This window comes from Triticum dicoccoides, chromosome 6B (assembly GCF_002162155.2).
Source record: "Triticum dicoccoides isolate Atlit2015 ecotype Zavitan chromosome 6B, WEW_v2.0, whole genome shotgun sequence".
NCBI lineage: Eukaryota > Viridiplantae > Streptophyta > Magnoliopsida > Poales > Poaceae > Triticum > Triticum dicoccoides.
The window spans coordinates 182,272,436-182,298,101 of NC_041391.1; the positions used below are offsets into that span (position 1 = coordinate 182,272,436).

Here is a 25,666-nt window from a genome sequence, read left to right on the forward strand (position 1 = left end):
TATAACGAGCCGCAAGGTCACAGGATTTCTACGAAGAACCAATCGACAAATGTCAAAGACAATTCACTTCCGAGTGAGTAAGGAAAAATCATAGCGTTTCTAAGACTACGGGCGAATACAAACATTCGACCATAGTCTCGGGGACTACACCCAGTGGGTGCACTCAGCGTGCCCCCACTAGTTTCATCAGTTAGAGTCGACCAGTCGACCAACAAAAAAAAGGGGAGATGTTCTTCAGACTATAGTCGACTGCCAGCAGTCGACCACAGTCTCGGGGACTACACCCAGTGGGTGCACTCAGCGTGCCCCCACCGGTCTATGAATCTATTCGACCTAGTCGAGTAAGGAAAAAACTTAAGACATAAAGCCTATGGTCGACTGCCAGCAGTCGACCATAGCCTTGGGGACTACACCCAGTGGGTGCACTCAGCGTGCCCCCACTAATTCGGAATTTCAATCGACACACCCAGCGGGTGTAGGACAAACTCTAAGAATTTTAGAAAGAAGAGTTTTCAGATATCATATCCTAACAGAACAGGCAGTGACCGACTGACCTGAACATTACTCTGAAGAGCCGAACTGGCGTCATAGGCTGCCTGGCTGGCTTCTCGTATTGCCTTCACTTGCTCCATCATGACCCCTGCTTGGCGTATTGCTTCTTTAGCAGCACTTGCTTGGTCTTCTGGAACGGGGTAGGTTGAGAAAAGTGAGGGTTGAGCAGCACCCGACGATGAAGGACGAGCACTCGTCAACGGTACCGCAAAGGTTATGGTAGGCCGAGTGACATTGTCTCCCTCCACGACCAACATCTCGGGTGCTGGCACATCCTGAGTCGCCTTGCCAGCAGACGTTTTCTTGCTCCTCCTCTGCTTTGGTGGTTCCTCGTCGTCGTTGTCAGGAAGGTCAATGACAATGTTAGATGAAGCTGCAGAAAGAATCAAAATTAGAGACAATAAGTCAGTCGACTGAAAACGGCATCACAAGAGTCATACCAGGTTTTGAGGTAGCAGCATCCTCCATCTCGTGGTCTTCAGCCCTGGCTGAAGTATCAGAAGTAGCAGCACTGCAGTTCCAGAAGTCAGTCAATTGACCCATGAGTCGACCAAGAACAAGTTCATGAAATGGAGAAAACTCAAGACTACCATTACCCTGAGATAGTGGGGATCACCATCTTCATCTTCGGCAAGACCTTCGCAGGTTTCAACGGTGCCACTCGAGATTGCTTCGGAGCCTTCTCAGTCGGCGCCGGAGAAGTAGTCCGAGGGCGCTTGGTTGACTGGGTAGCGGTCGCGACCCCCTTACCACGCTCAGTCGTGGGATCATGGACAAGCTTCGAGCGTCTTTCCGAGCGGGGAGGTGCAACTTCCTCCTCCTCCTCCTCTTCCTCCTCGTCAGAGTCCTCACCCTCATCATCGTCGTCAGCATCCGAATCCCACTCCTCCGGGCTTTCGCCCCCACTTCCTTCCTCCTCTTCAGTCGGTGTCCGCGCTCCATTGGGCATCGAGTATAACTTCGTGGTGGCCTGTCAGGCAACAAAGCAAAACAAAGATCACTCGACCAATTCACAGCGAAGCAGAATGAATAAAGCAAGATTTCAATTGGAAATAAATGGCCATACCGTGTCCGGTATGTAGGTACAGTCGAGTGGTGGGATCCTCCTGGCCCCTCGAGGGTTGTCCTTATTCCCTGTGATTGCGGTCACCCACCTCTCAAGTGTGGCATCGTCGACCGCCTCTGGATGAACCCGAGTGGTGTCTTCGGTCCCACAATACAGCCACATCGGATGGCCTCGGTACTGAAGTGGTTGGATGCGCCGTCTAAGGAAGACCTCCAGAAGATCCATACCCGTCGCTCCTTCTCTAACGAGTTGGACTATGCGCTCCATCAGCATTTTTACCTGAACTTTCTCCTCAGGAAGCACTTTCAGAGAAGAGGGTTTGTCCACTCGGTCCATGGAAAACGGAGGGAGACCAGTCGACTGCCCCGGCGTCGACTCGTCTTGGCAGTAGAACCAAGTCGACTGCCACCCTCTGACCGACTCAGGAAGGGTCATGGCCGGGAAAGTACTCTTATTCCTCATCTGGATCCCAAGACCACCGCACATCTGGATAACCTTAGTCCTCTCATCGTCCGGACTCGCCTTTTTCACTGTCTGTCAGCGACAGGTGAATATGTGCTTAAAGAGACCCCGGTGTGGTCGACAACCCAGGAAGTTCTCGCACATGGACACAAAGGCAGCAAGATAGGCGATGGAATTGGGGGTGAAATGGTGGAGTTGCGCCCCAAAGAAATTCAGAAACCCTCGGAAGAAAACACTCGGCAGCAGAGAAAAACCACGGTCTACATGAGTGGCTAAGAGAACACACTCACCCTCCTGCGGCTGCGGTTGACACTCGGTCCCCGGAAGCCTTGCTGACCCGTGGGGGATCAATCCCTCATTGGCCAGGTCATTGAGATCTTTCTCGGTGATGGTCGAGCGGATCCAATCCCCTTGGACCCAACCCTTTGGCAGGCGGGACCTTGACGAAGATCCGCCCCGACTGGACGGTCTCCCCTTTGCTTTCCCCGTCGCCGTCGCCTTCTTCGTGCGCTCTAGGGCCACCGTCTTCTCCTTCACCATTGTCGCCGGTGAAGCGCGTGAGGAGTGGATAGGCGGAGGCGAGAGCAAGCGCAGTGGGCGGAGGCAAAGAGGGAGGAGAGAAGAATGGGAAGGCACTGTTCAAAAAGCCCTCGCCCGGTGCTTTATATAAGGACGATTCCGAGTGGCTGACGAGTGGGTCCGGATAGTCCTGTCACATCCCGAAACAATTGCGCACGCACGATACGTGGCGAAAAAGGCGGCGCGAAAATCGAGGCGTCCACGCCTTATCCCTTCCGAGTACCGCGGTTCACCCCGCTTCGCGCGCTTCCCAAATTTCAGATCCCGCAAAATCCGCTAACAGCAGATCAATCTGTCAGATGATATCTTTCCTGCGATCCGTCGCTCGGAAGTTCACTAAAGTTCAAAAAGTTCACTCGACAGAAGACAAGAATGGATCAAGGCGACTGAAGTAAAAGTTGACACCAACGCCGAAAGAAAAATCGCCGATCCAAGATACGACATAATCAAAGCACAGGAAATGAGTCGGAGAAAATCATCAACTCCTTCCTCACTCGAACCTCGATCCATTCGGGGGCTAATGATGATGTTATGTACCTAGGGTAGGGTCATGGACCTATCTAGGATACCATACCCAAGGACATCCTTAGACGAAGCTACCTTCCAGTCGACCAAGAGAGACTCCACTCGACCGGCTAGAAGACACTCGACGAACCTAAAGACACTCGACCATGAAGACTCACTCGACCATCAGGAGTTCAGGATCTACTCTGTATCGTAACGGTCTGTAATTAAGTAGTCTTAATGGTCATGATGACACTTTATGTAGGGTGTTACCAGTAACGCCCGGCCTTAATGTACTTTAACCCTCTGCTACGTGGGTTGGTTGGGGTCCTGGCGTCCTCTATATAAGCCACCCCCCTCCACTGGTAGAAGGGTTCGCACCCCTGTAACTCATATACACATAAACCAGTCGACCGCCTCCGGGCTCCGAGACGTAGGGCTTTTACTTCCTCATAGAAGGGCATGAACTCGTAAAACACTCGTGTGTACAACTACTCCATAGCTAGGATCTTGCCTCTCCATACCTACCCCCATTCTACTGTCAGACTTAGAACCACGACAGGGGGCGCTGCCCCCCTTCCTTGTCCTATTCGGACTCAAGGGGAGGGGGCACACGGCCTGCCCTGGCCGGCCCCTCTCTCTCTCTCCACTAGGGCCCATCGAGGCCCATTAATTCCCCCGGGGTTTCCAGTAACCCCCGGCACTCTGGTTTTATCTGAAACTTCTCCGAAACACTTCTGGTGTCCGAATATAATCATCCAATATATCAATCTTTATGTCTCGACCATTTCGAGACTCCTCGTCATGTCCATGATCACATCCGGCACTCTGAACAATCTTCAGTACATCATATCAGATAAACTCATAATGCCAATCGTCATCTAATGTTAAGCGTGCGGACCTACGGGTTCGAGAACTATGTAGACATGACCGTGACACGTCTCCGGTCAATAACCAATGGCGGAACTTGGATGGTAATATTGGTTCCTACATATTCTACGAAGATCTTTATCGGTCAAACCGCATAACAACATACGTTGTTACCTTTGTCATGGGTATGTTACTTGCCCGAGATTCGATCCTCGGTATCATCATACCTAGTTCAATCTCGTTACCGGCAAGTCTCTCTACTCGTTCTGTAATACTTCATCCAGCAACTAACTCATTAGTTACAATGCTTGCAAGGCTTATAGTGATGAGTATTACCGAGAGGGCCCAGAGATACCTCTCCAAAACACGGAGTGACAAATCCTAATCTCGATCTATGCCAACCCAACAAACACCTTCTAAGACACCTATAGAGAACCTTTATAATCACCCATTTACGTTGTGATGTTTGGTAGAACACAAAGTGTACCTCCGGTATTCGGGAGTTGCATAACCTCATAGTCTGAGGAACTTGTATAAGTCATGAAGAAAGCAGTAGCAATGATACCAACACGATCATAATGCTAAGCTAACAGATGGGTCATGTCCATCAAATCATTCTCCTAATGATGTGACCCCATTGATCAAATGACCATTTTGAGACTCCTAGTCATGTTCGTGATCTCATTCGGGTCTCCGAAAAACATTCGGTCACCAAATCACATAACTCATATAATATAATATCGTCATCGAACGTTAAGCGTGCGGACGCTACGGGTTCGAGAACTATGTAGACATGACCGGGACATCTCTCCGGTTAATAACAAATAGCGGAACCTAGATGCTCATATTGGTTCCCACTTTTTCTACGAAGATCTTTATCAGTCGAACCGTTATGACAACACACGTTATTCTCTTTGTCCATCGGTATGTTACTTGCCCGAGATTCGATCATCGGTATCTTCATACCTAGTTCAATCTCGTTACCAGCAAGTCTTTTTACTCGTTACGTAATACATCATCCTGCAACTAACTCATTAGTCACTTTGCTTGCAAGGCTTCTTATGATGTGTATTACCGAGAGGGCCCAGAGATACCTCTCCGATACTTGGAGTGACAAATCCTAACTCGATCTATGCCAACCCAATAAACACCTTCTGAGATACCTGTAGAGCATATTTATAATCACCCAGTTACGCTGTGACATTTGACAGCACACAAGGCATTCCTCCGGTATCCGGGAGTTGCATAATCTCATAATTGAAGGAATATGTATTTGACATGAAGAAAACAATAGCAATAAAATTGAACGATCAATATGCTAAGCTAACGGATGGGTCTTTCCATCACATCATTCTCCTAATGATGTGATCCCATCATCAAATGACAACTCATGTCCATGGTTAGGAAACCTTAACCATCTTTGATCAACGAGCTAGTCAAGTAGAGGCTCACTAGGGACACAATGTTTGTCTATGTATTCACAAATGTATTTAGGTTTACGATCAATACAATTCTAGCATGAATAATAAAAATTTGTCATGAATAAGGAAAATAAAGTAACAACTTTATTATTGCCTCTAGGGCATTTTCCCTTCAATTGGGTGGCAAAACTATAAGCCCCTATCTTTCTATGTGTCTGGTTGAAACTTTTTGTTCATGGGTAAATTGTGAGTGTTAGCAATCATAGAATACTATATGATGGTTGAGTATGTGGACTTGCCTAAAGGCTCCGACACGTGACCCTTCCTGAAAATATGATGAATTATAGTTGCAAAGTTAACTGAGAACATAGTTTGTTGGTTTTCAATAAGGTGTATGCTTTATAGTTCGATGTTGTGATGAATTGTTACTTGTTCATAAGAAGTTATATGACACAAGTTATATGATAAAAGTTATGTGATAAAAACTCTAAGTTTAAGTTCCTTGTTGTTACAATAATGTGCATGTTGCTTCTATGTTCGTATTTTTTTATCGACACCTCTCTCTCTAAGCATGTGGACATGTTTTTCGATTTTGGTTTTTCACTTGAGGACAAGCGAGGTCTAAGTTTGGGGGAGTTGATACGTCCATTTTGCATCATGTTTTCCTATTATTATTTATAATGTTTTTATGCATAATAATGCTTTTGGGAGTAATTCTAATGCGTTTTCTCTCATAATATGCAAGGTTTACACAAAGAGAGAGAATACCGGCAGCTAGAATTCTGGACCTGAATAAGCACGTCAGAGCTACCTATTCTGCACAACTCCAAATAAGCTGAAACTTCACGGAGATTTTTTATGGAATATTTAAGAATTATTGGAGCAAATAACTACAAGAGGGGGACCACCAGGTGGGCACAACCCACCTGGGCGCGCCAGGGCCCCTCGGCGCGCCCTGGTGGGTTGTGCCCTCCTTGCCTAAAGGCTCCGACACGTGACCCTTCCTGAAAATATGATGAATTATAGTTGCAAAGTTAACTGAGAACATAGTTTGTTGGTTTTCAATAAGGTGTATGCTTTATAGTTCGATGTTGTGATGAATTGTTACTTGTTCATAAGAAGTTATATGACACAAGTTATATGATAAAAGTTATGTGATAAAAACTCTAAGTTTAAGTTCCTTGTTGTTATAATAATGTGCATGTTGCTTCTATGTTCGTATTTTTTTTATCGACACCTCTCTCTCTAAGCATGTGGACATGTTTTTCGATTTTGGTTTTTCACTTGAGGACAAGCGAGGTCTAAGTTTGGGGGAGTTGATACGTCCATTTTGCATCATGTTTTTCTATTATTATTTATAATGTTTTTATGCATAATAATGCTTTTGGGAGTAATTCTAATGCGTTTTCTCTCATAATATGCAAGGTTTACACAAAGAGAGAGAATACCGGCAGCTAGAATTCTGGACCCGAATAAGCACGTCAGAGCTACCTATTCTGCACAACTCCAAATAAGCTGAAACTTCACGGAGATTTTTTATGGAATATTTAAGAATTATTGGAGCAAATAACTACAAGAGGGGGACCACCAGGTGGGCACAACCCACCTGGGCGCGCCAGGGCCCCTCGGCGCGCCCTGGTGGGTTGTGCCCTCCTTGCCTAAAGGCTCCGACACGTGACCCTTCCTGAAAATATGATGAATTATAGTTGCAAAGTTAACTGAGAACATAGTTTGTTGGTTTTCAATAAGGTGTATGCTTTATAGTTCGATGTTGTGATGAATTGTTATTTGTTCATAAGAAGTTATATGACACAAGTTATATGATAAAAGTTATGTGATAAAAACTCTAAGTTTAAGTTCCTTGTTGTTATAATAATGTGCATGTTGCTTCTATGTTCGTATTTTTTTTATCGACACCTCTCTCTCTAAGCATGTGGACATGTTTTTCGATTTTGGTTTTTCACTTGAGGACAAGCGAGGTCTAAGTTTGGGGGAGTTGATACGTCCATTTTGCATCATGTTTTCCTATTATTATTTATAATGTTTTTATGCATAATAATGCTTTTGGGAGTAATTCTAATGCGTTTTCTCTCATAATATGCAAGGTTTACACAAAGAGAGAGAATACCGGCAGCTAGAATTCTGGACCTGAATAAGCACGTCAGAGCTACCTATTCTGCACAACTCCAAATAAGCTGAAACTTCACGGAGATTTTTTATGGAATATTTAAGAATTATTGGAGCAAATAACTACAAGAGGGGGACCACCAGGTGGGCACAACCCACCTGGGCGCGCCAGGGCCCCTCGGCGCGCCCTGGTGGGTTGTGCCCTCCTCGGCCCACCTCTGGTGCTCATCTTCTGGTATATAAGTCATTTTGACCTAGAAAAAATAAATAAGAGGAGGACTTTCGGGACACAGCGCCGCCATCTCGAGGCGAAACTTGGGCAGGAGCACTTTTGCCCTCCGGCGGAGCGATTCTGCGGGGGAACTTCCCTCCCGGAGAGGGAAATCATCGTCATCGTCATCACCAACAACTCTCCCATCTTGGGGAGGGCAATCTCCATCAACATCTTCAACAACACCATCTTCTCTCAAACCCTAGTTCATCTCTTGTGTTCAATCTTTGTACCGGAACCTTAGTTTGGTGCTTGTGGGTGACTAGTAGTGCTGATTACATCTGTAGTTGATTAGTATATGGTTTATTTGGTGGAAGATTATATGTTCAGATCCATTATGCTATTTAATACCTCTCTGATCTTGAGCATGATTATCATTTTGTGAGTAGTTACTTCTGTTCTCAAGGTCACGGGAGAAATCATGTTGCAAGTATCATGTGAACTTGATATGTGTTCGATATTTTGATGGTATGTATGTTGCAATTCTCTTAGTGGTGTCATGTGAACGTAAACTACATGGCACTTCACCTTATTAGGGCCTAAGGGAATGCATTGTGGAGTAGTTATTAGATGATGGGTTGCGAGAGTGACAAAAGCTTAAACTCTAGTTTATGTGCTACTTCGTAAGGGGCTGATTTGGATCCAAAAGTTTAATGCTATGGTTAGATTTTATCTTAATACTTTTCTTGTAGTTGCGGATGCTTGCGAGGGGGTTAATCATAAGTAGGAGGTTTGTTCAAGTAAGAACAACACCTAGGCACCGGTCCATCCCACATATCAGATTATCAAAGTAGCGAACACAAATCAAACCAACATGATGAAAGTAACTAGTTGAAATCCCGTGTACCCTCAAGAACATTTTACTTATCATAAGAGACCGTTTTGGCCTGTCCTTTGCCTCAAAAGAATTGGGCTACCTTCCTGCACTTTTGTTACCATTACGGTTACTTGCTCGTTGCAAATTATCTTGCTATCAAACTACTCCTTACTTATAATTTCAGTGCTTGCAGAGAATACCTTGCTGAAAACTACTTGTCATTTCTCCTCGTTGGGTTCGACACTCTTACTTATCGAAAGGACTACGATTGATCCCCTATACTCGTGGGTCATCAGTTATCAAAACTCCTACGTGTACCTTACTAGTTCTCTTTAGTTGTCATCATGGATTAGTTATGTTTTAGTATTTCCTTCCTCGAGGCACTTCAAGTGTGTTATATCTTTGGTTAAATCATATGCATTAAACATGTATTTAGATATAGATCCTCCAATGAATTGTATCTTATTTTTGTGTCTAAAAGAACTATAATGTAATGTGTTTTATGAGATAGAAAAATACAAGTTGTGTTGGTATTGATGCTAAGTGCTATATTTGGATTAAGACATGACAACTTTCCTTTTCCTCATTAAAAATGGTGACACAACATATTTTTGCTCAGATGTCATAATTAAAAAGGGTGGAGTATTGGGACTACCCTTATTTGTGTATGTACAAAGTGAAGATTATATAATCAATATGATTAATTACCTTTGCTATTACATCATGCATTGATTATGTATTATTATTTTTTGTGAGGTGAAGCTCAGACATAATCAATATCATTAATTGCAATTATGATTTTCTTATTTAATTGTGTGCATTGATTGCAAACTATTTCCTTCCTCATTTGTACGAGGCGATGATGAGGAAGGCATACACCCTTCGTGACGGTGATGCCCGCAGACTCGTGTTAATAACGGTAAAAGAAAAGAAAAGAATTATGGTTCATATTTACGCATAATATATGTGCCTACAAAGAGCATTCTGTGATTTGCACAAATGCACATATAGAACAGATCAATGGAAGATTTTTCAAAGAGAAATCTTGGCTATATATTTTGATAAGGATAGTATTCTTTAAGAATTCCTCTATTTTTATTACTCGTACTTGACCTATGAATTTTAAAGCTATTTTTATTCTATATCAGAAAGATGATTGATGAACACACTTGTCACGTGGTAAGTTCTATTCTATATTATAGTAACATATTTTATTTCTTTCTTTGCTTTTTAAACATAAGACTAAAAGCATAAGTAGAAGAATAAAGTTAAACTTCGTAAAATTTGACCAAATTTATATTTAAAAACGTTAACATTTACAATACTAAAATTATACAATATGAAAATAATTTCATAATGCATCTAATGATATTGATTTGGTAATGTGAGTGTTGATATCTTTCACACAAACATGGTCAAACTTTATTATATTTGACTTCAAACGAATCTTATATGCGAAGTAAAAAAGAAACGGAGGGAGTACATGGCACCTCGGTTGTCGACGAGGCGATCCATCCCACTCTTCTACTACAGTTGTACAACTCTACATAGCTCCAAGTCAAAAGGTCTAAGTCATTCTCTTTTGAGCAGTTCAAGAGTTCTCGAGTGCAAGAACCACTAGCTAAGAGTATACCGGTTTTGAGTATGCAGAGTAAAAAAGAAACGGAGGGAGCACATGATGTAGCTGATGAGCACCGTAGGTAATGCTCATGTTCTCTACCTTCTCTCCACACGATAAGAAGCAGGAGATCATCATTAGTTTTGTGTTTGATATGCCCGTTTCATGATGTACCATAGCCCCCGGTGATTGTTAAAAAGAAAAAAAAATGATGTACCGCAATCCAATGAAATAACGCGCTCTTGAGTGTCACGGTATGGCTCGTCGTGGTTTCGTCACGTCTCCAAGATACTTGGGGTCACAACTTATATATATATTTTACTTGGGGTCACTTGGTGAGTCAGCTCAATTAGCCCTCACTAAACACAATTAGCACAGACTAAACAATGGGTCACGCGAACACGAAAGGATCTCCCCCTTTCAGAAAGGGCAAGAAAAACATAGAAATGGAAGTGGCCTCGGAAAGGGTGTGAAACGAACGCAGAGAACCAAAACGGCGGAGGCGGAGAGAAATGATTCATTACTCCCAAATTTCCTTTTGGAAAAGAAGCAACAAGGCCGCGGAAAGCAGCTAGCTGGCGAGCGCGAGAGAAGGAGAAGGAAAAAAACGGCAGCGCTCTCCAAGGCGAACGCGCCGTGTGAAACGGGGCGATCCCGCGCGGCCGGCGACCGGGCACGAGGCCAGAAACAAAAGCGGGGGCACACGCAGGCCCGACGCGACGCGATCGATGCGGAACGGAGTAAATTGCACAGAAGTATCACAATTGGGGCATTGAAAGCAGATTGGTATCAAATTTGGTAATTTTTACATGTCAGTACCAAGTCTGGGGCTATACGTTACAAAAAGGTCTAAATCGCGTATAAACGCGTATTGACAGTGTATCTGACCGGCGGGGCCCGCCTGTCAGATGCCGACGTGGCATTTTTTTTGCAGAAACCCCCCGCACGGCGGCGCCCGGTCTGGATCGAGGGGAGGATCCCCTCGAGCCCGAGCTCCTCTCGCATCACCGCCGCCCCCGCTCGCGCCGCCGCGGCCTCTGGTCGCGCCGCCGCGGCCTCTGCTCGCGTCGTGGCCTCTCCCCCCTCCGTTGCAGCAGCTCCAGCGGGCAGAGCGCGTCCCGCCGTGCTCTCCCTGACGAACTCGGCCACCCCTGCGCTCCCGAGCGCGATGCCCGCCCTGTCGCCGCCGCCACGGCGCGGTACGCCTCCGTGTTTCCCGCCCGGACCACGGCCCCCGCGCCGGCCAGCGCGATGCGGTCGAAGCGCGCGCCGGTGAAGAGCAGAACTTGGTCTCCCGGCTCCGCCACCGCGGGCACGGCAGCGGCGCCGCAGCCGCGCGCGCCTCCGCCGACTCCTGCAGCTGCGTCCGCCGCGACGCCTCCGCTCCCTGCTGCTGCTGCTACTGTCTCGGTGAGCGCCTTGCCGCCGATGGCGTCCAGGAAGAAGGCGCAGCAGCGGGCGTGAGGGGCTCGAGGGGCTCCTCCCCTCGATCCAGATCGAGCGCCGCCGCGCGTGAGGACGAAGGAGGTGCGGGGGGTTTTCTGCAAAAAAAATGCCACGTCGGCAGCTGACAGGCGGGCCCCGCCGGTCAGATACACTGTCAATACGCGTTTATACGCGATTTAGACCTTTTTGTAACGTATAGCCCCAGACTTGATACTGACATGTAAAAATTACCAAACTTGGTACCAATTTGCTTCCAATGCCCCAATTGTGATACTTCTGTGCAATTTACTCATGCGAACGCAACGGCAACGCAACGGTACGGACGCGACGCGGGCCGGGGGAGGGAGGGAGGGACGGACTGCTGACCGGCGCACCAAACAAAGGTAGAAGAGTGGTAGAGGAGGGACGGGCGGGCCAGGAGGGGAGAGGAGGAGAGCCAGAGGGATTGGAAGGGGAGACGCAACGCGCACCGCACCGCACCGGCCCGGCGAGACGCCTCCACACGTCTCTCCCTCCCTTCGCCTTCGCCTTCGCCTTCGCCCTCGCCGTCCTAGTCCAGTGACCCCAGCGGCACGCACGCACGCGGCCAGCCCATCACCATCCCCCTGCGAGCGAATCCCGGTCGATGCGGACGGGGTAGGGAAGAAGAGGAGGATGGAGCGGGAGCGGCGGCGCGCGGCGGGGTGGGAGGACCGCATCTCGGAGCTGCCCGACGCGCTGCGCCTGCAGATTCTCAGCCTGCTGCCGCTCAAGTGCGCCATCCGCACCGGCGCGCTCTCCTCGCGGTGGCGGGACCTCTGGGAGCAGCGCTGGCCGGTGCCCTCCTCGCTGCGCCTCCGCGCCCCGCCGGGCCCCTCGGGGGCCCAGGCGCAGCTCGCGGCCGTGGACCGGCGCGGGCGGCGCCGGGTCGACGTCTTCTCCCTCGCTTTCCACCCGGGCCAGCTCGCGCAGGCCGACCTCAAGCGCTGCGTCGACTACGCCGCGGCCTGCGGCGTCGAGGACCTGCAGCTCCGCCTCGACGGCGGCGGCGGCCGCGGCGCGCGCGGGGGCCAGCGCCGCGCCGGCGCGCTCGCCGTGCACTTCCCCGTCGGGAGCCCGCTCCTGGCGCGCCTCTCGGTGCGCGGGCTCCACCTCACGGCCTCCGCCAACGCCATGGTCGCCACGCTCGAGGTCATCCACCTCCACTCCGTCTCCATCACCGACGCCGCGCTGCGCCGGGTCGTCGCCGCCTGCCCCTGCCTCCGCGACCTCGAGCTCCGCTACTGCCGACACCTACGCCGCATCGACTTCACCACCGTCGGGGCCGCCAACCTCAGGAGCCTCACCGTCGTGGACTGCTCCCGCACCACCGAGCTGCGCGTCCCGGCGGCGCCCCGCCTCCGCTCCTTCCGGTTCAGCGGGCCCTTCCTCTGCAGCAACCTTTTCTCTGGCGTTGGAGACTCTTTTCAGGATCTCTACCTCTGCTCTGGCGGGCCAGAGGCCGGCTTGCCGCCCACCAATTTGCCCTCGGCGGTTCCTCACCTTGCCAACATCACCACCCTCACCATATGCAGCATTGCCCTCCAGGTTCGTCTCGGCATCTATTCCATTTCCTTGTGTAGCACTTTTCATTGCCTATACGCTGATACTTGTTCTGCCTGTAGTACGTGTCTGCGTCACTGGCCACCATCGTCAAGGAGACCAACCTCCGGAGATTGAAGGAGCTTCAGTTGCTCATGTTCGGGATGGCCAACTCCAACCTCGCAGACATTTTTAGCTTCCTCAAGACCTGTTCCTGTCCTCAGTTGGAGAGGCTCTTCGTGCAGGTTGTTATCTTTATACGCAATGTATTTGGTCATAGTCCATTCATTATATGTACTATATGCATGATGTCTGGATGTTTTGATTCTCAATATATGGCACTTGATGTGACAGCTACCAACAAACACACATGATTCGTTCACGAGGAATTACTTGGACGTGGCAGAGGAAGAACAGCCTGAAGACGGATTAGAAAACCTTCGGTTGGCCAAGATGACAAACTTCAAGGGGCATCACAATGAGATGCGCCTGCTCGATTTTCTGCTGACAAAGGCCAGTTGCCTTAAGAAATTGTTCCTGGTTGCTCCTAAAGAGGATCACCCACAAGGGCTACGAAAGATTCAGTCAGATGTGCTGCCCCTTTCTCGAAAGGCAGAAATTCTTGAAAGAGCTTCAGCAGGCACCCAGATAGTTTTCAGTGGGCCTGATAGTTCTCATGCCCAGCCATTGCACTCAGAAGTCTTCATCAGATTTTAGCTTGAAATTAGCAACAGTGCTGTAGTCCGATTATTTCTTCTAAATCATTACATTTATAGCTGTTAGGCAACAAGAATGAAATACAAATCTGGGACACATACAGAGTATGGTAGAACATTTTCGCAAATTTGTACTTCAGATATTCTGACAAGATGGTTAAAATGTGAGATGTCAAGATCTGCGTCTTTTCCTCTTCTTTTCTCCCTAAATAGCTTTGTGATTAGCCTGATCAGTCATCTCTTTGTAGTTAGCTTATGTATAAGTTGCTGCTGGGAAATCATGTATACGGAACAAATATGCTTACACCATAGGAACAGGACTGACTACATTCTTTGCGGGACAAACTGGACAACTGATTTCAGATCCTGGACCGTGCATAGATTTTGTTGTACCTTTGGATTGGTAAGTTACTGCCTGATGTAAGATACCTTGGTGTTGTCCGCTTGAGGTGAGCTGAGCTCCCTTGGTTAGTCTCAAAATCGCTATTGCCTTATTTCGTCTAGGTTTCTTGACTTCTACTCCCTCCGCCCTGAATTGTTGCTGAAATGGATAGACATGAATGTATCTGGAACTAGAAATACGTCTAGATACATCCATTTCTGCGACAAGTAATTCCGGACGGAGGGAATACTATATAGGTATAGTTTGTACAGGAGCATTCTGATGAAGCAAGGTTCTCTATAACCTACTAGTATTGCCCTACCGTTTAAGTTATGTTATGGCAGATAAAGTCGTATAAACTACAGCTGCCATGGACCTTATCTGTTTTTTTTTTCATTGGTCATATAAGTAAACTTATGTTTTGGGCTTAGATAGTACTACATGCAGCATGGAAATGTACTTTCCTATCATAAAGATATGAATCATGTGGTCATGCGAACTTCATTACAATATAGCCACTCTTTCAGACTGTAGCATGTTAGATTCTGAAAGAGCTTTTTTAAGGAAGTGGTACTAACTTTTACAGAAACCACTATCTTCATGGTCATATTCTGTGTGTATATTCGTCTTGGTTGATGTTAGTAATAGGTGAACATATTTCAGTATACAGCTTGGCTGGAGTATTTCAACATGGAACTTCGTGAACACCCTTGCTCCCACTGTATTCAGTGTGCCGATTCTTTGTTCAGTTGAGCTGGTGCAAAGGGCAGCAATGTGGCAGATCTTCCCTTCATGCCGACATACAGATGCTGATTTCATGTATGCTTGCTCCTTTTGGGCTTCAAGATCATGGAAGTTTTGTACCGATGCTTATGCATTTCTATCTAATGTGGAGGCTGTAGAGGTAATTAGCTAATTCTCCTACTTCTTGCTTTTCTAACTAATATATTAAGTTGCATGATCCTGTGTTATCTTTCTGTTTTTTGTGAGACAGACACTGTGTGTCTGTACAGATAAAAAAACAATGTTGTCTTTTCGTGGAAGAAGAATTGCAGGTGGTGGGAGCTAGCTCCATAGTGGCAACAATTACTTTCCTGATAATGGTAGATTTGAGACGGTGCACTGATGATATCTGTGCAACAAGTCGATATCTAGGAAATGGCTATCTAGCTGGAATGCTAAAAAATGTTGAAAGTGTGACTGGGTTTATAATTGATTATTGGCCGTATCAAGGTCTGTCTTTTAATTTTTAGGTCATTCAAAATCATAAGTGGCTCTGAGGAATGAGATAGATTGTGCAACTTTTTCAGCTAGCTTATTTTTGGCTTGAAAGTGGTGGGAGCTGGGGGCATGGCGGTGTTTGTGCGAATGATGATTTCCTGAAATAATCTAATAGTGCACCCAAGAAGTTGGTGTCGTTTATGGGGCTAACCTGGGAGACCTGGGTGGGACATCTTTATGAAAATTCTAAGGTGCTCTTATATGAAAGTGGAAAAGTCATACCACATCTCAGTGCTTTGGTTTTGCACCTTATCCTGCAAGCATGCCACGCGGAACTGTAGAGCCACACAACATTGTGATTTGGGAAAGGATGTGGATATTGATGTGAAGGTATCCACTATCTTACAAGTTAGTACCTATCTTCTGCACTTGCATGCTTAAAAGCAGTGATACTTGTGCATTTGTTTGATTCTGCTATATTTAAAACTCTCTAGGATGGGATCATGTCATCTTAATTTGGCTAATATTGATATAGAGCTTTCCTTGGGCTTTGTACTGACGTCCAGCTATCTGGAATCAGCTGATCACGCTCGCTCTCATGTGGGTGTCGAATAACACTTACTCTTTTTTAGATTTCATTCTAAGAAACTGATGGTTTTCAAGGTTGATGAAATAATTGAATTTATCCACGTTCTCGTAAAAAGAGCAGCAGTTAAATTGCTGCAACAGGAATTACTTGGGTATGCTATTTAGTTGTGGGGACAAATATTTGACAAACTCTCATATATTTTAATTTGTTCGTAGAAATATCTGTCTTTGTTTCATGGCAGTTCAAAGATGCTGCTATATGGTGATCCTGTCATCCTTATATAGCCGTCTGGGTTATATAGCTGTCTGTGATCTATGGTATAACCTTCTTCAACTCTTGTGTTAAAACATTACTACATTGCTTTGAGTCGATGTCTTGAGTGCACCATACTTGTTGGTTTGCTATCTAGCATTATGCACCGTGTATCCTTTTGTGGGCAACTGGCTAGTGAAACCTTGCTACAATTAAACTCAATGGTGAACTAACAGATAACGAATTCACAGCTTAGCCAAAAGCATCTGTATTCATCTCATCGTTTCAATCACTATAAAGTTGTTCATGAAGGCAGGACTGGAAGCTAGCCTCACTTGCAATGATATCATTCATGACGTAGATCCTTTGTTCATGAGTTTACACATGACTCTATACATTGACACTCTTTGTTTCGAATACTAGACAATAGTTCTTGTGCATTGTGCTTGCTAACTTGTGTATGCATTGATAAAGAATTCCGTGTTGCAAGGGTGTATAATTACCCCACCTGGCTAATAAGATCTTAGCACATAAACTGAGGCCTATCTTCGTCAATTAGAAAACACCAAACACAAAAACTAAGACCTGCAGGGAACTTATCATACTCCCTCTGTCCCAAAATACTGAGGGAGTACATTATTCTCTCCTGTGATAATTTCATATTATTTTGTTCAGTATTTTGCTGCATAATAATCATGGTGATAGGCTATTCATGTATGTAACTGTGAACTCAGGGCTTCATAGTCTCTTCGTAATATCATGAATAAAAGTCATGCAGCTTGGTTCTGTAAAGAATACTAATACTAATACTAATAATAATAAGGTCAGCCCGGTGCATGTTTGCGCAGGGCCCGGGGAAGGGTCTTGCCACTTTGGGTCTATTGTACGCAGTCTTTCCCTACATTTCTGTAAAGAATAATACTTTCAGGAAATCCGATTTGCACACTGAACTAAAGCTTTGGACATTTTATGGCAGTGATTTTGTTGTAGTTAGGCATTATATTATTTTGTTTACAGATAACTAGTTGAGATATGAGAGCCTACACTGATACACATACACTTCTTGATATGCACTATCTGGTGTACTTCTGCAAAACTCTCCTGTGTCCTTTTCCCATTTACAGGACGAGTTGAATGTGTTGATTTTCCTGTAGTCCAGTCATAAATGCTTGAAGAATGGATGATTCACATTTTGCTGAGTGTACTTATGTGTACTCAAGTAAGCCTGAGGAGCAAGCAATATTGTGATAAAGATGTACTAGCATGTAATAACTGTGAAGAACTCACGAGACATAGCTGGTGAAACATCTTTACCAAGGTTTTATTTTTCTTTGGGGCTGCCGGTATTGGGACTCTTCTCTGATTTTTGGATTTCATCGTGTTGTTAGAGTTCTGATACGGGGTATGCATTGGGTCGCAGCAACTTCTCAGGTCATCTCTACTTCCAACCTTCCATGCTTCCATGCACAGTGCATCTTTTCACTACTATTTTTCTGTACTAAAGTTATGGGCAACCAATTCTATGTTGAGTTTTGAATGTAGGAGTGCTCATTTTTCATTTTTAAATGTTTCTGTCCTTTTCAGTTTGCTACTTGCCGTTCCTTAGTCGTTTAGTTGCATTATATTTGTTCACTGCATCAGAACAGTATGTCTACAACTTATTGAGTCCGAGTCCGTGTTGCGTGGGTCCAGATTGCAGACTGCTTTTTTCCATATGCTTCAGGTCTTGCTCAATTTGCTACGTGGGTGCAAGCTGTTTGCTACAGGGGGCTATATAGACATAGACAAACAAAAAATCGTTAGTGGTGATTTAGAGTAGCAATCAGTCCTTGTCTCCTCGAAGTCGAGTGTACAAGATGTGTCTAGGTAAGGCAACGTTCAAAACCTCTTTAGAAAAGGTAGGCTAGAAAGTTGTGGGTGAGCTTGTAAATTAAACAAGACTACCTAATTGCCTGCAGTCTTTAATCATATTGATGTTCTCTTTACTCGCTTCGTGGCCCATTTATTTAAATTATTATCTCAACAGTAGCCCCTTTACATTTGCATGCTCTCGGAAAAAAAAAGAGTTGCCCCTTTACCTTCTAGGCATATTTTATTTCCCTTGTTCTTCAAAGCCACCTGGTCCCAAAACAAAAATGGGTTGGATGCAACTTCCAAAAGCACATTCTTGTTATTACAATATCACGTGGTGGGTGATTTGTGAAGAACTCTTGGGCAGACTGATGAAATCTTTGAAATAGGTTGTATCCATTAATTTGTTTTGCATGTTTATTATTCCTTTGGGCAGCAAAATGAATCCGTGACAGCTGGAAGGGGCCGGCCCGTTTGAAACCTGTAGGAATTATATCGTCATATCTGAAGTAATTGCGTTTAGCAGCCACTCTGGATAGATAGAAGCGAACCTGTTAGAAAAATGCTCTTATATTTCTTTATAGAGGAGGTATAAAACCAAGCTTTCAAGCAATTATCGTTTAGCAGGTACACTGGACACTGCAATTTGATTTGCTCATTCAAAGAGATTATTCCTCAAAGAGTTATACCCAAACCTCATTGTACAAAGTTTATGCCTGTTCACTAAATTATACTAGCTCTAACCCCAAATTTCAGTGCTTAGGTTTTCTTTTAGCTGGGAAACATTGTTCTACATGTGGTGGAGCTGTCTATTCTTTCTGTGCACAAGGGGATTCTGCATTCCTTGCTTTAGGGTTACAAATGTACCATTACTTGGTTCTCCTTTTATGTTCTTGGTGCAGAGGTTCCTTGGGGTCGAAGGATGGCAAAAACGCTATGAGCTCTGAGTTCTCTTAACGTTTGTCAGGACCCCGACTCAATGCCACATCGATCTGGCATGTAACACCTCATATCACTTTGCGGCCTCACGCACGGTATTCCCACGGGTGTCGCCTTACCTTTGCACGGGACCGTTTGCGCCTTTTGGCACACGTATATGACAGTGTCGCTAGCATCCATATGATAAGGAGCCCGGGCTGACATGGCTAGTCGTAAACCCAAAGTGGCACAAACTTACAGGGACAGGCATCCATGACCCAGCATCGAACGTGTCGGTCATCAGCGAGTGAATCCAGGCTGTAGCACTGGGCTAGCAGGACTCCGGTGAACCGGGCTGTAGCGGGCTAACAGGACTCCGGTATTCGTCGCGTGACATTTCCCCGAAGGGACAGACACAGGAACGAAAAAGGACACATGCCGGCCAGCCTAAGTGTTCCGGAGCAGTAGCAAGCTACCATGGCTCAGTGGAAACACTAGGAGACATTTCCCGGTAAGAGAGGCTACTAAAGATAAACAACTAGATGGTCAGATCCCACACATACTAAGCATTTCAATAACATACACACAATATGCTCGATATGTGCAAATACAACATGGCATCACAACATGACTCTACAACTCAAGTAATTTACTCATTAGTCTCCGAGGAGCGAGATATTACAAACATGGGTCTCATGACCCAACACTCAGAGCATACAAATCAAAGCACAAGCGGAAGCTATCATGTCTGAGTACAGACAACTATAAATGAAAAAGGCTGAGAAGCCTGACTGTCTATCAGATCCTGCCGAGGGCACAAGATCGTAGCTGAGGTAACAAGCTAAATGTCGAAGTCCACGTGGAATTACTAGCGAGACCGAAGTCTCTCTGCAAAAAACATAAAATAGGCAAACGTGAGTACAAATGTACCCAGCAAGACTTACATCAGAGCTAACTACTTATGCATCATTATCAACAAAGGGGATGGTGGAGTTTAACTGCAGCAAGCCAGCTTTGACTCGGTGGCTATCCTAAACTACGACTGCGAGTAACTCTTTTGAGGTGGCGCACACGAGTCCACATATTCACCAACCAATACACCACTATGGAACCGCTCCCGTCTCCCTACGAGAACGCCATCCATAGCACTCACGCTTATCTTGCGTATTTTAGAGTATCCACTTTCACTTGTCTATGAACTGATATAAGCAACCCAGAAGTCCTTTTCCGCGGACACGGCTATTTGAATAGATCATATTAACCCTGCAGGGGTGTACTCCTTCACACACGCTCTCACCACTTACCTCCGTTTACACGACATGTACTCGGCAACCTTCAAGCGGAAGCCCAACGTGGGTGTCGGCCACGGCCTGCCTAAACACTCAAGTCTCTAGTCCAGGTTTATCGCCTATTCGGGTTCCATCCATGAGGAGATCCGGCCGGAGTTTCGCTCACAGCCCCAAACGATGTGAACAGGGTTCCGTGACACCAAACGGGCAACCGGTTTACCCGGCCACGTGCCTACCGCATCACAGCCCACCCCTACGGTAAGCGCTGCGCACGGCCTCCAGCATACTACAAACACCAGAAACTAATTGCAACTCCTGGACAGAGGACAAGGGTGATCAAGAAGCCGAGAGGGTCCATTGGTTTCGGGCCCAATGCGTGGTAGTAGCTGAATCATGGATCACAAACACAGAACTCAGTTCCTGAGGACGGCTGCAATGAGACAACCCACCATGTACTCCTACATGGCCTCTCACCGCTACCTTTACCAAATCGTGTTCACACGCTTAGCTCACACACCGTAGGACATGTTCACACACCTCTGATTCATCCCGGATGAATCAGACCTGACTCAACTCTAAGCAGTAGCAGGCATGACAAACAAGCATGAATGAGTAGGCACATCAGGGCTCAAACAACTCCTACTCATGCTAGTGGGTTTCATCTAATTACTGTGGAATGACAGGTCATGCAGAGGATAAAGGGGTTCAACTACCGCAGCATGTAACAGTTGAATCGGTGTTGTCCTAATGCAGTAAAAGAGAGCAGGAGCGAGAGAGTGGGATTTTATCGAAATGAACAAGGGGGTTTTGCTTGCCTGGCACTTCTGAAGATAACATTGAGTCTTCATCAGTGTCAACGATCACATCGTCGGTACAACGTCTACCGAGGGAGAACAACACCGGCAAACACAGAAGAAACACGATCAATGCAATGCACAATATGATGCATGCTATGACATGGCAAAATGAATGTGTTTTGGGCTAATGCAACTAGCAACAGATTAAATGAAGTTGGTTTGAATACAAGATTCAAATTCAAACTCCATATGTGATTATTCAAATGCCATTTAATTGATTTGTGCTAAACAGCAGCTATAAGTTGTTCTAACATGCATGAAAATGGTACAGATGGATTCCTTGCATTTTTCTGATCATTTTTCATATATAATTTATTTGATTTGGAGCTACGGTTGATTTTCTATGAATTTTAGAAGTTTGTATAATTTTCTGGAATTTCCTGATTAATAATAAATCCGGAAATGAATTATGGCGTCAGCACCACGTCACTGTGACATCAGCAGGGTCAACTGGGCTGGCTCGGGTCAAACCTGACGTGTGGGGGCCACACGTCAGTGACACGGGACCTAATCCCGGTCAAACCCAGCGCTGACTGGGGTTTGACCAGGTGTGGGGCCCACTGTCAGTGGCTGTGGGTTTAAATAGTTGGGTCATTAATACTAATTAAGTGTGCCACATCGGCAGTCGCCGGAGTTTCGCCGGCGACGACCCAAAACGCGGCGGAGACGCACCGGGGTGGCTCGGGTTTCGTCTATACTGCACCGTTCGGTGCGCCCTTTGGCTCTACGGAGAGCTGGCACGATGGCGCGTCGGATGGTCGTGGTCTCCGGGCCTGGGGTGGCCGGAGTCGACGGCGGCGAGCTCGGTTGCGGCCGCCGGAGCTCGGGTGAGACACGGGCGACCACTAGGGGGCACGAGAGGGCGAGCTGCGGCAGGCAACGGGCTCGTGGAGACGTTCTGAGCACGATGGTGCACTCAGGTGGGAGCTCCAGTGGCTCTGGCCACGACGGCGACGAGGCACGGCGGCGGCGAGCTTCGGCCGTGGTGGAAGATGGAGCTAGGGGACGAAATCAAGTGCGCGGAGTGAGGGGAAGAGAAGAGGAGCTCACGGGGAGTCGGACGAGACGCTAAGTGGGCTCGGGGACGTCCTGTCGGCGGCGAATTGAACGGCGGCGATTGCCGGCCGTGGCGATGAAGATGGCGGTGATGGCGTGGCTACGGGGCACCCGGCATCGCATGCGTCGTGGTGGAGCTTCATGGGGTCGGGATGGAGCTCCTGAGCTCATCGGAAGGGCGAGGGGTGGCCGGTGGCTATGGATGCGACGGCGGCGCCCTCCGGTGGCTCTCGGTGGTGCTCCAAATCGAGAGAGGGAGAGAGCCAGAGCGAGCAGAGAGAGGGATAGCGGTCGGGGACGACTCCGTGGCGTCGTTAGAGGGCTCGGGGAGGAAGCAGGAGGTGGCCAGGGGAAGCAGGAGGTGGCGCGCGCGGCGGCGTCGCGGTGTCTGTCCTCCTGGCAGGGAGGAAGACGACAGGGGAGGGGGGGGCGGCGGTGGGCTGGGCCGTTGGGGGAGCTGGGCCAGGTAAGTGGCGCCAGGTAGGTGGCCCAGGTGGCCTTCTCTCCCTTTCTTTTATTTCTATTTCAGTTCTGTTTTCTTTTATTTAATCTGTTTTGCCACTGTTTTGAATTTAAAAATAATTCAAACAATGCCAAAAACTCCTCTGAAAATATTTATGCTGCTTAATGGACTTTTCCAAAAGCACATAAAATGTTTCAGGGTATTTGGAAATATATTCTATACAAGTTATGAATATAGTTCCAAATGCAAATAAAGTAATGATTTAAATTCAGTGCTCAAAATATTCCTCAAAAATGTTCATTATTTTTGGTTTGGTGCAAAACCCTTGCCAAAATATAACCAACATTATTTAAGGCCATTTTGAAAACATTGAATGCATTTACCAGGGTTCTTTGCCCCTCTTTTATTTAAGTTTTTGAGGCTTCCAAAATTCCTCAGTTCAAGTTTCAGAAATTTAAATATGATGCCTGGATGAAGATGCAACTAATTACAAACAATATTCTAGGGCTGTGACAACTCACCCCCACTAAACAAAAATCTCGCCCCGAGATTCGAGTGTAGGGTAAGGTGAAGGGGAAACGCAACTAGTATAATCTTCACGACCCAGGGTGCACTTCCTAGGAACGTTGATTCGATCACCATCATTGTCTTGAAGTCTTGCTCTGAGAAATCCTGTCAACATGACATGGAGGGAAGAAGGAGACTCTAGAAGGGTCGATCTTCTCGAAGATCGAAGAACTCACGGAATGAGACATAGGACCATCCCTCGGGTTGAGACACGAGATACACATCAAGAGGGGTGGAAGGAAACGGATGACGAAGGTTCACTAGGTGGACAACAATTCCACACCTAAGAAGGTGGTAATCGATTGTCAACGTAGCGAGGAGTTGAGTTGCCATGATACCACGACGAAACATACTGGAGGAGGGTGATTCGTAGATTATTTCCTTAAGTGGCAAAAAGAATTACCTTTGATTCAGAGATCATTGAAAACCTTTATACCAGCCTAAGGCAATTCTCAAGCGATCGTTTGGAGGGGGTCGGTAGAATGGCATACTCAGACTTGGATGATGTGGATTACCTTGTTGAAGACAACGCAATGGATGAATTTGCTTATCACCGGAAATGGAAGAGACCCATGGTAGAATGGCACATTGGCGGTGCAAACTGGGAACAAAATGCAAATGCTGGGAATGATTCTGGTAACTGGGGAAGAACCCAACAATAGAGAGTGAATCCACTGTTGAGAAGTTATAGCATAACCGAGGAAGTTGAGAGCAAACCTAGCTAGTGCCGATGGTAACACCTAACGCTTGTGCGTGCTCTCAAGAACTTGAGCATTCCATAATCAACAAGGTTTTACCAACATCCGTGTCAAGGATCCTGGCAACACAACTTACTACCATGATGAATGATGATGGATGATGCAGATGCAAAGAAAGATAACACTTTCTCAGATTTCACCTTAGCGAGGCCAAGGAAATAAAATCTGGATGATCGACCGAGAGACATTTAGCACTCCGCTTCTAATGTTCTCCTTGATGTGCTAGTGTAACCTATTCATAGATATGGTTTGATATCTAGAACATCAAGTAAAAAGGTCGGACTTCGGGATCTCAGAAATCCATAGGGGCAACTAGGGAGTAAACCCTACGAAATCCCTATGGGGAGGTGGCCAACTTCCTCAAACAAGATACTACAATAATAGGTCTTCCGGCTGGGTGTGTTGGCCACGACATCCACTTTACCGGTTATCGAGGGACCAATATTATAGTTCTTGGGAAATGTTCCAAACCATCATATCTGCCTGAGATTCAGATCTGGTTGGTGTCAGGATATTCCAGACTCATCGAGTCTAGGAAGAAAAATGAAAGTTTGCAACACAAATCGACGAGATGACGTTGCGAGATTCTCGGGGAATGAACTACGATAGTAAGCTCCAAAACATGAGCTGGTTCTACTACAAACATGTGGACACGTTGTCCCAGACAAACATGGCCATGTAGTAGTCTTATAATTAAACACTACCGAGTTTAGGTGGGGAACCATAATCGAGGATATCGAAGTCTTTACGCAAGTCCATGGATTAGATCCCAAGCATAGACTTCTTTTCCTTGAACAAGTCAATCAGTGGCTTAGTGTGCTAGGGACACATATAGAATGAAGGTTGCAAGTCTCCAGACTACAGAATACTTCGCACGTGTGCATGACTGATTTGGGATGATTCCAAAGGAAACAAAACAATCTTTCTCAAATTCACGGCGGCAACTTTCACCAAATGCACGTGTATAAGAGGAAGTCACTCCTTCCATCAAACAATACTTCATGAGCTAGCATGAAGAAAATGCTTTCAAAAGTTTCCAACACTAGCTTAATGTTCAACAACATCATGGAGGAGATAAGGATGTTGCCAATGGGCTCAACAACAATTCATCTAGGTTTCCTTTTAAAAGGAATTCCATAGTTAAGTGAACACGGTGATAGCATTGGTCAGACCAAAGATGTAATGGTGTATGCTCGAGGGATCAACCACGAGTAAGACAACATTACGAACATCGTTGGTACTGATTTGATTTGACGATAGCCCACACTCAAATCAAAGGATTGATAAGACAATAGGTCCAGCAACTGATCACAGGGACCAATCGATGAAGATATCATCTTTCTTCAACACACACTACACAAGAATATCCCCTTTGGAACGAACTAAGTTAGGCAAGCTTTTATCTTCCAACTCTCCAAGTTGTTGTCTAGCTTAACCAACTAGCTCAGGGATAT

At 46.2% G+C, this 25,666-nt stretch overlaps 1 protein-coding gene across 1 annotated transcript; it reads left to right on the plus strand.

The window, feature by feature from the left end:
• The first annotated feature begins 12,151 nt into the window (after window positions 1-12,151).
• On the plus strand, window positions 12,152-14,355 carry LOC119324912 (F-box/LRR-repeat protein At5g02910-like). The gene is made up of 3 exons (XM_037598677.1): window positions 12,152-13,299; window positions 13,377-13,538; window positions 13,648-14,355. Exons 1-3 carry the CDS (start codon window positions 12,388-12,390, stop codon window positions 14,008-14,010), a joined length of 1,437 nt encoding a protein of 478 aa, XP_037454574.1. The 5' UTR covers window positions 12,152-12,387; the 3' UTR covers window positions 14,011-14,355.
• The last annotated feature ends 11,311 nt before the right edge of the window (window positions 14,356-25,666 follow it).

What these genes read in the sequence shown, in the direction of transcription:
- LOC119324912 (XM_037598677.1), top strand. Translation starts at nt 12,388, where the DNA reads ATGGAGCGGGAGCGGCGGCGCGCGGCGGGGTGGGAGGACCGCATCTCG. An exon ending in TATGCAGCATTGCCCTCCAG is followed by an intron (nt 13,300 to 13,376) that starts GTTCGTCTCGGC and finishes TTCTGCCTGTAG; the next exon opens with TACGTGTCTGCGTCACTGGC. An exon ending in TGGAGAGGCTCTTCGTGCAG is followed by an intron (nt 13,539 to 13,647) that starts GTTGTTATCTTT and finishes TTGATGTGACAG; the next exon opens with CTACCAACAAACACACATGA.